Genomic DNA, 16,373 nt, shown 5'->3' on the forward strand with positions numbered 1-16,373 from the left:
CACCCAGACCTGCCTGAAACGCCTCGTGTAACCACACCCCCACAAATCTACGTCAGTTCGTGGTATGAGTTGACTAAGACCGCCCAAATGTATACGCAAGTAAGGTGGGCGTACCTGTCAGTACAATTGCTTTGGAACCTGATGTTCCAAATATGGTAAGAGGCGTCACATTTCCGTCACGCTTGCAGTATTCGACCAATCACTATGCACTGGTTAACTGGCCAATCATAACACACCTCGCTTTTCAGAGCGATGAGCTCTGAAAATCTGTATTGAAAAATACAGCGTTTTTTAACTTTAAATCGTGTATACACATTGTATTACATCTAAAACAAACGATAATATTTGTTTTAGCCGTGTCATATGACCCCTTTAATTCATAAAAGCATGCGAAGATCACGGCATAAACTTATAATCATTGTTGTTGATGTTAACTTTTGACACGTTCGTGAATGTACACCGGTGGGGACATTTTCATGTCTCTAAACATGATGTGGCACAAAACTCAACGTGATTGCTTGCTTTACCTGTCAGTAATAAGGCCTCTTGGGCGGGTCTTGGCCAATGAAAGAGGCCAAAGTTTCCAGACCTTCAGTAATATGGAGGTCTGGCTACGCGATACTACCTGGGAATTGAACCTGAATGCTAATGTAATGCTACAGGAACGCATAGCTTGTATACAATTGCTTTGTGACCATTATAGTTTTATACATTTATTAATTTCACCATTATAAGTTTTACACATTTGTTCAATAGAGAATTGTTAAAATGTCTGTTTATGTGTTTTGAAATAACATTTATAGAGGAGAACTGGGGCTAGTACTCACTACAAGTTGAATAAATGCTTGTTTCTCCAGCGGTGGTTTCAATAGTTGCCTTTAAACATCTAGTTCAAAACTAGCCTTGGATCAGAAAAAATATTTGTGATTTCTTTTCACTGAGAATCCAGAAATAGCTATTCGGTAAACAAGAAAACCTAGTAAACATTGATTTCTACTGACAGGTTGAACTCTGTAGGACCACAATATTTTTCATAAATGTCAGGTCTGACGAGTTGTTTCGTAATTGTTTTGCTGTTTAAATATTGCTGAAAACAGATTTTTTATTACAGTATGTCATATCTTTTATTACATCATATTTTTAAGGGCCATAGCCCCTCTGCTGCTTCTGTTGGTATTCTTCTTCTTCTTCCCCTATGAATAGGAAAATGATGCAAAATATACATAGGAAAATGAAACTTGGCACACTCTTGTATGTATGACATACACTCTTGTATGTCTTACTTGTATATATGAAGTGAACGTTGTGATTTCATTCTTGGCAGTTTTTTAAACAAATCCGTTTTTCACGTGCAAATTATTTTTGTGGCTGTGCGCTGTCGTGGCTGTGCGCTGTCATAGCTTCAACTTTGGTTATTGTTACATATCGCTACTTACAACCCTATCAGCTTTGCTCAGCAGCCCAGTTGAGGGATGTCGGCTCTGTGGCGAGACTCGCTAAGTCACTAACGTGGAGTCTTTGGGGTCAGCGGTTCGAATCCGGCTGTGGGCGTGTTCCGTACTTGTACGTAAATTGTGTGCTTTGGCTTTGTTCTCAACCTGTCTGTTTTTCACGCATGTTCTCTTTCTGCTATTTTGCTCTCGTTGTTATGCGCCAGCCTGCTTGCGGCACTATCGGGGGCTTGGCCCCATATCTCTGCTTGCAGCTATATTTAATATAAAAAATGTCAAAATAAGGCCTTCCTTTAAAAACAGTGCCAATAAAGAGCAGGTTCCCATTTCAGGATCTCACAAAACGTAGAAACTTTTTTAGTCGCTAAGATCACACAACTATATGTAATTACACAGAAACTGACTTTCAAATTCAAACCTACCCTGACTAATATTCACTGAAGCAAAGAGCGCAATAACTAGCCCCGTTCTCCCCTATGCTTATAATGAAGATTATACTGTCATCTAAGAATCATCCATGCAGAAATCCACATCATTCCAAAGGGCTTAACTGTGTACATGTGTGTGTATAGCACTCACTCTTGACAGTGCCCTTAACTGCATCTGCTACAAAAGCAATGGAAATGAACAAAGCTATCACCTCCTCTATCGACCTGTGGGTCATAAACATCAAGAACAAAAAGCATATAAGTCTCAGCACTAATGACTTCAGGAGTATGTTCCCTGCATTTGCAGGTGAGCGTGTGTGTTTCTGACCTCTTGAAGAGCTTAACAAGCAGACTGAGGTTAAAGACTCCTCCCATGATGAGAAAGAGGCTGTTCCACAAGCCGATGCATGCGTAAAACGCTGGGAAATCTAGCTCGTAATCATCACAGATCCCCCTAATCACTGGATCCACACAAACATTACACAGATGCAAAAAATAAGGGTTATTGGTCCCTCGCATTAACAGAAACAAAGACATGTGAAATAAACCGTAATCAGCTTAAATCTTATATTGACGTGATTAACACATTGTAAATCTTGCGTTTTCAAACATTTTCATAAAAGGTTAAATAATTCTTTGAATCAATCAACAGAAACCTAGGATCTGTGATTGGGATGGATCTTTATTACAGATAAATCCACAATCTAATGTGGCGGTTCTGTTTTAAACAGAATGAACTACAACAAAACCATTTGTCCTCCAGAGAAAGTGTCGAATGCATCCGCAGGAATGAGCTTTAGGGAGAAATCTCATCTCAGCCAGGGCAAACATCCGCCTCTGCCCAAACAAATGGGGGCCGTGTTGGGCTCACATTCTGCCATTTGTGAGATTAAAAGTCTTGTTCCACCTCATCCTGCGGTTAGCAGTGCTTTCTAAACACTCCACATCATTACCCAATCAACAAACAGTATTCAACAAACAGCGCGTGCTGATCTAAACATATTCCAGGACCACAAATGAAGGCGCGAAGGTATGCGTGTTTGTGAACGTGCATCTATAATCTGTTGTTGCATGCTTGCGGACGCATTTCTGTACATACCGCTGATGAAAATAGCGATGGGTGCTGTGGTCAGTGGAATGACCAGGGGGGAACCAGCACATAGTGAGTAGATGATTCCTCCTATACTCTGCCCAACAATCGTCTTCTGAACGTCTAATCAAGAGACAGAGAAGAGCTCAGTCTGTGAGTGTGCGTGCGTGTGCATACATCTATAATGTGTGTTTGTGTGAGTGATCACCAATCTCCCCCCGAGTGATCTCGTCGTTGAGCGAGCCGAAAGCAATGGCAGGAAGCAGCACGGCAATGTACAGGAAAATGGACGTTGTCATGAATTTGACCAGGGCTTTATTATTACCCACCAGACCTGAAACAAACACATTCATACAAACACAAGTGCATGTGAAGAAATATTAGTGCTGTCAAAAAACTGTGACTGTGAACTGTCTTACCAAATATTTCTTTCTCTACATCACATAAGATTTATTTGTGATATATATTGTGTTTAGATATGCAAGTTTGTGCGTGACACACACCATCAGTGAAGTCAGATGGGTAGAGAGGCAGGCGACGGCAAAGATCCTCATAGATTCCTCTGCCCACTCTGAAAAAATCTCTACACTACACACACACACACACACACACACACACACACACACAGAAAGAGAGAGAGAGAGGATTACTCGCACACATGCATGCACATCTACATACAGTATATGAAAACATTTAAATACACGTATTGCAATAGCGCAGAGGGCAAGGTACAGGATTAAAACACACACAACATACAACACGTACAGCAGATCCTGCAGAATCACAGCACATACACACACGAAAGCAAACACAAACAGTGTTTTACACTGCAAGGGAAGAAATACTGTGTTAAAGCAGACGAACACGTACACACAGGCACTCAGTGACATACACAGTCATACACACAGAAGCTCATTGTAATCGCACTCACACAGGGCCCCCTGCACAGCAGAGAGAGAGACAGAAGATGAGAGAACACAGATTCTGCAGACTAGAGAGAGAGACAGCCCAGTGTTAGAACAGCATTAGTACAATGCAAAAGCATTACAGCTACATCAGCGAAGCGTTACATTACTGTAAACATGAACATAATGCTGCATCAGCGAAAAACCTGTGACATATGTGCAGTTCAGAAAACTACAACCGTTTAAGCATTTTAAAAAATAGCAAGGTTGCTGTCATTGTGTATTTGTGTGTGTGTGCCTGAGAGAGAGTATTATTGGGTTTTGCATCACTATGAATTTAGGGCACCACAAGAAAGAGTTTAGGGAGCGTTCATATTTGTAGTTCGGTTCTTTTGGTCCGGACCGAAAAAGAAAAAAATAACTTAGTCCGGGTTTGCTTAGCGTTCAGACTGGCATTTTAACAGCGAACCTAAAGATAACGAACCTAACAGCTTACGTGTAAAGTCGCAACGTGATTGGACAGCTTTTATGGTTTATATTTTGATACAGAGCTTACCGGACATTCAAAACAATGCTGTGTGCACAGTGCTGCATGGGTTATACACGCTGAGTGTATGCCTGCGCATATGAGGGTATTTTTAGCAAGCCGGTGACTCGCGAAGACCTCATGAAATGTTTAAAGCAGTCAAAACGGCGCCAGGAATTCCTCCGTTACATGCGCAAGCACAGATCTAATAAACACTTTTTTTTCGGGTCGTATATTGTTATCACTTCCTGTTTTTGGTTCGCTTCGATGCCTTTGGTCCGTGTTGCGTTCATGTTTCAATCGAACCGCGCCAGAGTTCGTTTGAAAGTGGACTGAGACCCATCTTTCCAGCAGTCTCGGTCCGCTTGTTCGGGTGGCACCGTTCACACTTACACGAATAAACCGTGAGCAATAAACAGAGCAATCACACCAATGGCATATGTGAATACGCCCTTAATGTAATGAGATTTGAAGACTTGGGTATTGTAAAGTGAAACTAAAAAATAACTAAACACATCTTTATATTATGTTGTCTTCGTTGGCAAGAAAAACAAACATGCAATGCAACCAGTATAGTCAGAATCATGAACAAATAACTGATCACCCAAAAATACAAATTTGTTTCATCATTTACTCAGCCTCGATTTGTTCCAAATCTGTATAAATCTCTTTGTTCTGAGATATTTGGACGAAGGCTTGTAACCAAACAGTTCTTGGCCACCATTGACCACCACAGTAAGAAAAATAACAATGGTAGTCAAAAGTGTCCGAGAACTGTTTGCTTTCCTACATTACTCAAAATATCTTCTTTTGTGTTCAACAGAAAAAGAAATTCATTTATCCTACTATCCTAACGCAATTTATCCTACTATGGTAGTCAATGGTGGCCAGTTCTTCTGTTTGCTTACAAGCATTCGTCCAAACATCTTTGTGTTCACCATTTGGAACAACTTAGAAGTGAGTAAATGAAAATTTAACTAAGTTTTACTGGATGTTTATATTAATATGTGCTCAAATATGTTTTGTAATAAATGGTACTTATCTCATTCACAGTGAAATGTGGTAAAAACGCAATAAGGTTAAACTAGTTTCCCTAGTTTGAAGAAATTTCTTCATTTAGATTTTTCATATTTCAGCATGTATAACAATGGTTAATATATTATGAACCAAACAAACAATTAAAAATAGTACATTTACAAATTAACATTAACCTCTATTAATAAATTCTATCAAAAAAGCGTTACTGAATTGAACCTTATTAGGTGTAACCAAAAAAATATACGTGTTTTGTTATGCTTAGTACAGACCGATGTAGGCGGAGGGGCTGCAATTCTGTAGGAAACACTAATGTGTGTGTGTGTCCAGATGGTTAACATAAAGAACTAATCTCATTTTAACAGGTTTTACAGGTCAGTATTTGGCAGCGGATCGTTTTGACCGTCTCGTATTAATGACCTACATTAGCCTCTTTTTGGCAGACAAGCTTCTTTCCTGTCTATCATAGAACCTGTCTCAAGCTATGTTTAAAAAAGCCAAACAGCTTCAAGTGTTCATTACCAAGATACACTTATTCATCATGACAGTGTGTGTGTCTGAGACGGACAGAGAGAGGGAGAGAGAGAGACCTTTCCTGGTCGCTTGCCAAAGATGAATAGCTTTTTGTGTGCACACGCACAGATGATCATGCACACACACACAAAGTAATGATCCTCGCCACCTGGTTACCATTCCTCAGATGTGTGATGGAGTGAAAAACGAAGAAAACAAAATCACAACTATTTGGGCCTCCGCTGGTGTCTTTACAAAGAAATGAGAGGGCTTGCACAGGTGGGTAACCTCAGCCGGGGTGGTCTAACACTCACATATGCCAAACCGAGTTTGTGTTCGAGTAACGAAACAAGACAAAGTCTTATTAGCAGCTACATGTTTATTAGAAGTCACTGGAGTGTGAGCTGAATATGAACAGGTGGAGATGAAATAGAGAAACGCTCGGGTAGGAGAGCTGAAGAGAGAACAAACACAGACAATAGCATTCAACTCAGGTTTGGACCTAAAAACGTTACCGCACGTGCACAAGCAGCGACACACACACCTTCAGTGGTTTTTGGCTATGTGGGTCTGTCTCTTCGCCTTCCACAGCCGTAGTTTTACGCTTTGTGGCGGTCAGGTGGTACCTCTGGATGACCAGCGCCTCCTTAAATTCCTCCTGAGTCTTACTCTCTAGCAGCTTCTGTCTGAAGGAGATATCGGAGAACATGCTGGCGAACGTCCTGCCCAGCTCCATCGCCGTCTTAGTGCTTTTCTGAGAGGGGAGGAAAGGATATGTCAAACACACAGATCACGCATGTGTACATTTGGTGATTAAGACTAAATCCGATTTGCTGACACTGTATTTTCAACTTTATGTCTATCATAATGCTCTTACTTTTATAATACAGAGCACACATGCACTCTTCCTCGGTTCTCTGCACTGCAAAAATTCTGTTTCTCTGTTTCCCATTAAAAATATCTAAACATCTGTACAACAAGATAAATTCACCCCGTTGGCAAATTGTTTTCCAAATCTAACACAATTTAGTGAGGTTTATGCTTAATAGACAAGAATTTGCCAGTGGGTCAAACAAAAAAACTCAAGATACATTCTTTTTTTATATTACACAACTTTACATCTGAATGTATCATGTTTTAAGGATGCAGAGATTAAGGAGGAAGATTGAGTCCATTTAGTATTTAAATTCTGTTATGACAACTCTCGGGGGGTTTGGCATGGTAGTGTACATGACATATAAATGTGTTTGGTCTTGGCGGAATAGATCTGCTACGCTGCTGCTGCTGCGGAGCAAGTACGGAGACTTGCTACTGCCAATACAAGCACAGCATGCTGCTGTGTGCATATAAGGAATACTGCTGCTGCACATATAACATACGAATAAACCCCCACAGCTTACGTGATCACCTTGTAGCAGATCTATACAAGTGGAGCTGGGGAAGGAGGAGGGTTTCTGAAACGCGCTGCACGCTACAACAATCACTAGCCAAGATTTAAACGTAGAGCAGCAAGCTCATTGGTTGCTGATACGGAGGGAACCAATCAGCTTCACCGTGAGGTAATTATTATGTCAGATTGGTTTAGACTTCAGGACTGCGCCATTTAGAATTTCATGCCAGAACTTACTCTGTCATTTATGTAACATTTGTGAACCCTTTGTTTTAAAACACACAAAAGAGGATGTATCTGCACGTATCTACACGTGCCAGCATGCCAATCCTGTTTTTATTGTAATGAAAATGTGTGTGTGTTTGCTCGTGATTTATGGAGAGAGAGAGAGAGATGAGCGTATGATCAGAAACAAAGAAAGAGAGAAGGAAAGTGTGGCAGAGTGATTACAACAACAGATGTAAACACATACATGTACACAAACACACAAATTTACGATGTAAACACAGACGCAAGGAATAACACAATGAGTTTTGAATGAGCCGGCGGCATCACATCCTTTGCAGATTGACTGCTGGGGGATGAACAAGACCACAAGACCAGGGGCCCGTTTCAGAAAGGAGGTTTCGTGAAAACTCTGAGTATATTAACCCTGAAATGAGGGAAACTCTGGGTTTTCCGTTTCAGAATGTGAGGTATGTCAAACCCGAGAAAGCAGGGTAACTCAAGCTTGTTTCTAAAAGAGAGGTCACTTATACTCAGAGTCAGTAACCATAGTAACTTACTCTGTAAACCTAACCTGGTCGGGAGCAGGTTTTCTTTGGTAAACCCAGAGTTTATTTCGATCTCCTACCCCTTTTAAAGCGCAAGTGGTGTAACTCATTCATTCATTAATACAGTCATTCATGGCACACATTTTGATCACACAGAGACCATCTCAGTGACTTATATGTCATATGTGCTTTTATAGAGGATTCATGAAGTGGCTGCAATAATTCATTGGACTGTACTTTGATTTCAGGAGAGCAATTTAGGACCCGAGTGGAATTTTGTCATTTCCCTGTGCATTTTTATTAAAACTGTACCATTTTTCTTTACAGTGAATTAGATATCTCAAACTATATCTCATCCATCCTTACATCAATAACATCAGCCACCGTACGTGTATTACATCAGAGCATAATTTTCTATGGACGATGAGAAATGACTTAATAAAATGTATAAATAAAGTGCATGAATAAAAAAATTAATAAATACAGACATACATGAAGAAATGAAGCGATAAAATAAACAAGTAATTTTGACGTGAAGCCATTATAACTGAAATCTGTTCTGAGCAGGGTTCGAAGCGGCGATCAGTCTAATTCTGCATGAGAGTCTGAAGCCCTACAGGTGTCCTATACACCATGACGTCTCACTCGCGTAACTAGAGCACTCATGGCTAGTGAGAACATACAATTTTTTTTATTATTTCTGTTTTATTTCTGTTGTTTCATTCATTTAATGATTAATTTGTTTGTTTATTGGTACATTTATCAATTTATATATTTAAACTTAAGTCATTTTCAGGATATTAGTAAATCCACTGTATGCAGAGTGGAAAGTGTGCCTCACTCTCAAGTGCTTTCTGCCGCCATGTTGCTTTTTTTGGTGCCGTTGCCATAGTGAATCGTAATATCGGAGCTCCATTGATGATGGCTTTTTATAGTCGTGGTGCATGTGCTTAACCCAGGGTACCCAGAGTAAATTGAACTAACTCAGATCAGCTGTTCTGAAACCAAAAACTCAAAGTTTCTAATTTCTAAGTAAACCAACTCTGAGTTCAAGGTTTAACCTAGAGTTGGTTGAACCTCCTTATTGAAACGGGCCCCAGGACTGGAAGACTTAAAGCTTGTACACAATACAGATACGTGTGAACTGAGAACAGATGAATAGCTTGTCAACTGAGTTTCATCACATCATGCATGGTTAAGACACATGCTTACAACAAAGCAACAGACAAAATGTTCAGTCGGTTGACTCAGTGGTGGCTATTCAGTTTAGCTCTGCATTTATGTGTATGTGAATGGGTGCCGTTATCTTACCATTTTAGAAGGTGCAAGAATGAGAATAACGTAACGGACTTCCGCACAGTTTTCCCCCCAGTTCTGCGGACGATCCAGGCGAGAGATACACACGTGCCGTCTCTGCAGGTTCTTCACATTACAGCTGTCATAAAGAGTTGCATTGCATTTATTTTGGCAGACGCTTTTATCCAAAGCGACTTACATCGCATTATACTATATCCCAGGGATCGAACCCAAGACCTTAGCGTTGTGAGCACCATGCTCTAACCACTGAGCTACAGGAAAGAGTTGATAAATCATCTTTATGATTTACACACCGACAGTATCAGATGAATTTAATATGTAATGGGATTACAGCATAAACGTTATAAAATTCATTGGTTGAGGTCTAACTGGATTACAGAAAGCTCTTGAACAGGGGTGTCAACATAATATTTGGTCATGGGCAGTCAAACAGGCACTTCCAGCACTCTTGGTTTATAAAGTTATAAAGGTTTCCATCTGTTTGATGCCTGCCACCACCTGTTTTGCAGTTTATATCAATGCAATCAACTCTATTAAAATATTTAGGAGAAAAATAAAAATGTCTAATCTGATAACATGTTCTCTTTTAAATGGTAGTGTACATACAGTTATATATATATATATATATATGCTGTGCTGAACACACTAAAGATTTGGAAGCCAGTGACTATGACTCAGTGATCTTAGATTACACTGCTTTCAGATATTGGTAGAATAAATCCAAACACATTCCTTCACACTGCATCATTCAGTGAGTGTTACACAGCGGTTCCATGAGGTCCACTTGGAGTGACAGTAAATGGTGAGATCAAGAGTGTGATTTCTCCCCTGAGGTCAATGAAGACTCTGAAACTTGAGCCCTAATGATTTTCCTTGTACTTGTCAATATTGTCATAATTGCCATGTGACACACAAAGACTTTAAAGATGGGAAATACCCCGGGATAGCTGTGTCTTCCAAACATTCATATGAAACACACTATTGGTGCTATTCTGTAGTATTTCCACATTTATCTTATTCTCAGGCAGTTAGCGCTTCAGGGTAAGCTCAGTTTTATGCTTTTTTCTGAGGGATCTTTACATTGCAGACAGACTTTCTAAACCTGCAGTTTGCTCAGAGTTCTAAACTCTCAAACTTTTTACTTTTGCTCTGCCTCCTCGCATCCCAAGCCCAGGATACAGCAGGTGATCTATGCAGACACCAGAACCTCAGCTTGAGCTTGCAAGATCTCCTCAGACCTGTCACGTCCTGGCCATCACCTATTCACCTTGCTTCCCTCAGGCGAACAATGGAAATCCATACACACAAGAACCTCCCACCTTCTTGACAGCGTCTTCCCCAAGGCCATCCGCCTCTTCAATGGCCTCCAGAAACCACGGCACTGGCTGGAACTGATCTAGCAGTGTTTCCTTATCACCACACATCAAAATCGGTCATAATTTTAACTTGATAAGGTTTCATTTGTTTTAACGCTTTGTTTATATTATTTTTAATGCTTTGTTTTAATTGATATTTGAAAGTCAGTTAAAATTGCTGCAATATAAACATGAAGAAAGAGGGAAAAAACAAGACCTTTTAAATAAATAGAATATAATTGGAAAATAAAGCACTTGAAACTAGGTTCGGGGTATTTTTATGTCTCTAAGTCACTCTTTCTGTGCTTCATGTTTTCCTTGTATATTTTATAAACTATTAAATTCACTATTTTTAGATCACAATTAAAGATATGAATCACCTTTCATTATATAACTGCCCTCCGTTAGTTTGAATAGATGTTGCCAATAATCCTTTTTTCTTTTCTTTTTTCTCCTTTTCTCTAATCAAATGTTTCAAACAAAACATGTTATGTCATGTTTTTACATTTCCCCCATGTCCTCAGTATTACTTTCCATCCTACATTTATTTCCATTTATGATCCATCTTTCCATTCTGTAAATACTCAAGTTATAATAAATACACTTCATGTTGCTCAGCTTGACCGGGGCATTTTTTTGAAAGTAGTATTTTGTACAAATATATTTTCTACACTTAGAGTAAAGACAAACTCTAGGTTAACAGAGTTCTTAAAGTATGCATATCCACTATGCGCCGATATCGTTTTTTAAAGACAGAGTACGAGTACAGATTTTTTTATGGTATACTCGACGATACCAATACCCATGCCTGTACCAGTATTTTTTTTTGGTGAGGTGAGGTGGCAATTTTCCAAGAACAACACACTGACACTAATAACTCTTTAACTAAACTAAGAAGTCTTTTTTCATAATGTGTTTTGAAGCAATTTTATGTGCTAGTCACAAACTTTCAAAGCACATATTTCAGTCAGTTATGTCACGTGAGGTATCGGTCTATGGTATCGGTGTATCTATACGAGTACGAGTACATGAGCTATTGGTATCGGTGCATCCCTAATATCCACAATGAACCCCTTGAACCCAGAACCTCTTAACTTAATGTCGGCAGCTACAGGTATCCAGTGAAGCGAGACATAGAGGGGTGTGACAGGGACCCTCTAAAAAATGAATGGCTCTTTTTTCAAAGACCTTGTTCTTGCCTGCCACAGAATTCCATGACAAAGTAATATTGGCAAAAGCCTCTGCCTTTAGAATGGCCATTTTGACCCGGTTCACCCTTGATCGTCTTCCTTCATTGACTCTCTTAGACTGATTGTTCTTTTTTTAAGTTAAAGATCACGGTACGTTCTTTAACTTTGCTGTGCTAGGTGTATGTCTTTTGTTTGACTCATCTGCTTCCTCTGAGCACTTCATACACAGAGGAAATACAGGAGCTGGACAAAATATGAACACCCATTGTTATAGGAGTTAATATTAATCTAATAATAATATCTGCGTAGGCTGCTGTGAAAAACAAGCCGTGGTTATCTTTTGTTGCCATATATTGTCTAGGTCACTTGCCAAAAACAAGGTTTTAAATTTGTGAAAAGGAACCTTGCCAGAAGTTGTTATTCAGCAATGCTAAGTGCAAAAAATGGTGATATGAGTGACTTGTCAGATTCCAAAGGGACAAATAGTGGGAGTCCATTTAACAAGAGCATCTGAAACCTTATCACCACGACTGTTGTGTTTCAAAAGCAAAAGTCTCCACAATTACGAGAAAAGTGAAAAATAGCTTCCCTCTCTGAAGCAACTGGGAGATTGTTTGGACACACAAGAGTATTTGGGCAATAAATAATTTTTTAATAATTAGCAAAATAAATAATGCTAGCCCTTTTGTAAGAACTAACTTCTTGTTTCTTCTTAGTGGATGCAGGTACTGTAACCAAAGTGCCTCAGAGTGCCACTTTCACTTTAAATGCCTAATATATTGGTATTTTGTGGGCTCTTTCTTCATCATGACTGTGCCTTTTCATGGGCCAGAAACATATTGTTGACACCCCTTTCCAAGAACCTCCATCGGGTCAGTCTTACAAATATAAGAGATGCGCGGGTTACTCACAGGATGCAAAGCCAAGACTGCTGGTACTGAATCCCTGTGGCTGTGGCCGTCACACACTGCAGCGTCTCTGACAACAGATGCACTGTAAAGACAGAAGACAGGGGTAAATCGTAGGCCGGTGCAAGCTAAAGACAACGAGTGACCATGCATGGAGAAACGACTGAACAATCGATTCAAGTTAACCACAATCTTGGTGCCACTTTGAGAGGACTTCAAATCAAGTGCGAATGAGAAACCCAAATAGTGAGATTGCTTACTAATCTGACGCCAAGATTAAGTCAACAGAGTTTCACTGCACAGTACATGGCGACAACACAAGAGAGGGTGATATGATGGAGGGGCTGGCAATTAAATACACTCCTCGCCTCTTCATGAAAAGGCTAATGCATATCAAGGTGGAACAGAAGCTGAAGCGCACCAGAGGACAATACACATCCCTGCAGCCAGCAGTGAGTGACAATAAAGACCTTTCCAAGAACACCACCAAATGTTTAATTCAAATTAATCAATCAGTATGTGTGTGTGCATGTGTGTCCTGCCCTCTGTCTTGTGTAGATGTGAGCCGTCCAGCATATTAACAACAAGCAGTATGGATGCACGTGTGTGTACAGGTATGTCCTCTGTCCGACAGAGGTGACATGTGATGTTAAGCATGACTAGCAAAAACAATATGTGTGTGTATGTGAAAGCATGTGTATGTGCGAGCTGTTTAGCAGGCAGGATGGATGTCTCTGGCACACAGTCACACTGTCTCATCAATAAGACATCACACACTCACACTCTGGACAGATGGGTATCACCATGACAACACACTCAGCACCATGGAGAAACAGACGGGAATGAAAGAATTAGAGAGAGAGGGAAAAAAAAGGGGAACCGTATGAATGGAGCAATATAGAGCAATGTAAAGGTTACGGTGAATTGGCAGATGGTTAAACAGCTGAGATGACTGTGTCCTTGGTGTGCTTCGAGATGCAAAAAAAACAAACAACTCGTGCCGCGATACTTCAGAAAATCAGAAGTATGCCAAGGCATGCTGTGCACAGCTGTAACTTCATGTATAATGGGTCATAAACATATATGCTGACCAATATTGTTCATTTATATACCGTTTGCATGCAATAGCATAATCTATATTGTTTTGCTATTTATTGCATGTACATTATTTCTTTTCAGTACTTGATAATGGTTACATGTTAAATATATGTGAGTGTTTAATGGATTGTTCACCTAAAAATGGAAATTCTAATAGTGTAAAACCTGAATTGCTGAAATGCAAATAGAGTTTTTCAAACATTTTGATTTCTTTAAATCAATTCTCTAATTCTATTTGTTTTAATAAATTGCTTAAAGATTGATTCAATTGCTTCATCATAAATGTTAATGGAAGTCCCTGCATTGCATTACACTTGCTTTTAATGTTTTAATCAAAATAAGCATATTGCTAAAGATATACAATAGTTTGGATTGATTCATATAAATGGAATTGATATACTTCACTTATTCTACTTTGAAACAAAGGTTGGCTGAAACGTTAATCCTCCGAAACAATCCTAAAAATCCATCCTAAACAACACCTGTTAATAGTAAACACCTAAATATCGCTGCTGTGCTTATAAAACCTGTATCCCCATATTTATATATATTTTTTATTTTAGTTTTGTGCCATGAACAATTATGATTGACCCTTTATGTTTGTTACTGGGCTTTGCAAATATTTAACAAATAAAAACTGTTAAAAAGTGCTTGTCATCAACTTCAACGTCACACTAATAATTATTTAAAAGTACAGTGTTTTTATCCATTTCCTGAAAAAAGCTAATTTTGACATCTGAGGTTTTGGAAGGACAGCGACGATATCAGGATTTATTAAATATGTATGGTCGAAAGGCAGGAAGCTACGAAGAAGACATTTTTGAGCTATATCTCACAGTTGTAATACGCACACATTTACATTTAGAAAATTAACTAGGCTCTGATAACTGCCAGAGGCCTGAATGTCAGGACGGAATGAGATGCTTTTATTCACACACACTACTGACTTTTCCACGACTTATTAAAAAGTCTGTTCACTCCTGTGAATGCGTGTGTTCTGCATAAATGCAGAAGCAGAAGAAGACATCAGAATGACAGTGGGCTTTTCAATCACAACAGTGGAATCCATGCACAGCCAATCAGCCAAACTGCAATGAGGCAAAAATGAGATTGGGGATGATACAGCCCAATCTACCGTACCACCACGAGGAAGGAAATCACTCAGTATTCAGCACGGACTTAAAGCAACACATTTCAAATGTCTGGATACTGAGTTTAAATTGGATTGTGTTATTGCATCAACTGGAAAATGCAGTAAATTGATGGATCTGAATAAATAAAAACAGATACGCGTATGTCCGTGAGGCTAATGGTACATGTCAATCACATCCAGTGGAAACATCGGCACTCGGGGAGAAACACAGATGAATTATGGGTAATATCCCCCATCTGATCATATCGTTCTTACCGTCGTCATAGAAAATGAATTTCGCCGACCTGTCTGTGCGAGAGAAAACACACGGGCGCGCACACGGACACAAACAAACACACACAAACACACATTGAGTTCAGCTTAGAAAGGAAAGAGTTAAAGTAAGGTTGAATACAAAATCACATGTCACGAACCCCGAACGAAAGACGGCCAGTGAAACATCTCTCTCAGACATAAATACAGATAACCCAACCACCCACACAGCCACACTCAACCTCCCTCTCTCACTAATTGGGGCTGGGTTGTCAGGCAGATGCTCAGGTCTCTTTACTCACATGAAATATGATTTTTCTCCCTTTTTCTGCCTGTGTCTTTGCTGAATGAGATCTTCATTGCCGTTTCATCCTAATTTGATATCCAGATTGATAGGACTTTGGGATGTAAAAATGTGTGCGTGTCTGAAGACCTCTCGTGTGCACACAACCAACGCAATCACAATTAGATCCCATTCAAGGATTCGCAACCAAATGATCATACATTATCATATTCATGACATCCACATTTTTATAACCCAATCACACATTAGTTCATTTACATGTTCCCAGGCTTTTATCATTAATGTGATTCTCTCTCACATGTCAGCTATGTATCCTAGCAACAGAGGCGAGCGAGAACGCATCATCCCCAGACTTGAAAAACCCCAAATCGATGGCCTCACTTTGTGATCAACTAGCGATAATCCGCAGCACACCGTTGACACAACTCGATGCGCTACGGGAACAAATTAGCTGCAGCGTTAAACCAGACAGGACGGAAGGTACAGTCAAATCTAGGAAGGGGTTTAATTGGTGCCTCGGATGTCAGCTAAGGATATTTTGGGTGTATTCAGTGTGAATTTGCAAACCTTGATAAGAACCACAGAGATTACCGGTGAGCCGGAAATGATCAATACAATCTAAAAAGAATGCTGCCGGCTCATGAAAATACCAAAGGGCATCGCATGTCATGTGGCCCAACAGACT

At 39.7% G+C, this 16,373-nt stretch overlaps 1 protein-coding gene across 4 annotated transcripts in view; it reads right to left on the reverse strand.

The window, feature by feature from the left end:
- The window catches only part of slc4a11 (solute carrier family 4 member 11), a 48,289-nt gene that overhangs the window by 7,969 nt on the left and 23,947 nt on the right, over nucleotides 1-16,373 (reverse strand). The window contains exons 6-15 of one of the 4 annotated variants that reach the window (XM_057341774.1): nucleotides 15,388-15,420; nucleotides 12,885-12,966; nucleotides 9,423-9,546; nucleotides 6,493-6,702; nucleotides 3,901-3,960; nucleotides 3,473-3,557; nucleotides 3,178-3,303; nucleotides 2,979-3,092; nucleotides 2,208-2,340; nucleotides 2,031-2,104 (exon numbers count right to left, since the gene is read on the reverse strand). In XM_057341774.1, the coding sequence (XP_057197757.1) occupies nucleotides 2,031-2,104; nucleotides 2,208-2,340; nucleotides 2,979-3,092; nucleotides 3,178-3,303; nucleotides 3,473-3,557; nucleotides 3,901-3,960; nucleotides 6,493-6,702; nucleotides 9,423-9,546; nucleotides 12,885-12,966; nucleotides 15,388-15,420 (1,041 nt within the window). The remainder of the gene's footprint in view (nucleotides 1-2,030; nucleotides 2,105-2,207; nucleotides 2,341-2,978; nucleotides 3,093-3,177; nucleotides 3,304-3,472; nucleotides 3,558-3,900; nucleotides 3,961-6,492; nucleotides 6,703-9,422; nucleotides 9,547-12,884; nucleotides 12,967-15,387; nucleotides 15,421-16,373) is intronic. The other 3 variants (XM_057341775.1, XM_057341776.1, XM_057341777.1) reach the window with 3 other exon arrangements.

Source organism: Triplophysa rosa, linkage group LG9 (assembly GCF_024868665.1).
Source record: "Triplophysa rosa linkage group LG9, Trosa_1v2, whole genome shotgun sequence".
NCBI lineage: Eukaryota > Metazoa > Chordata > Actinopteri > Cypriniformes > Nemacheilidae > Triplophysa > Triplophysa rosa.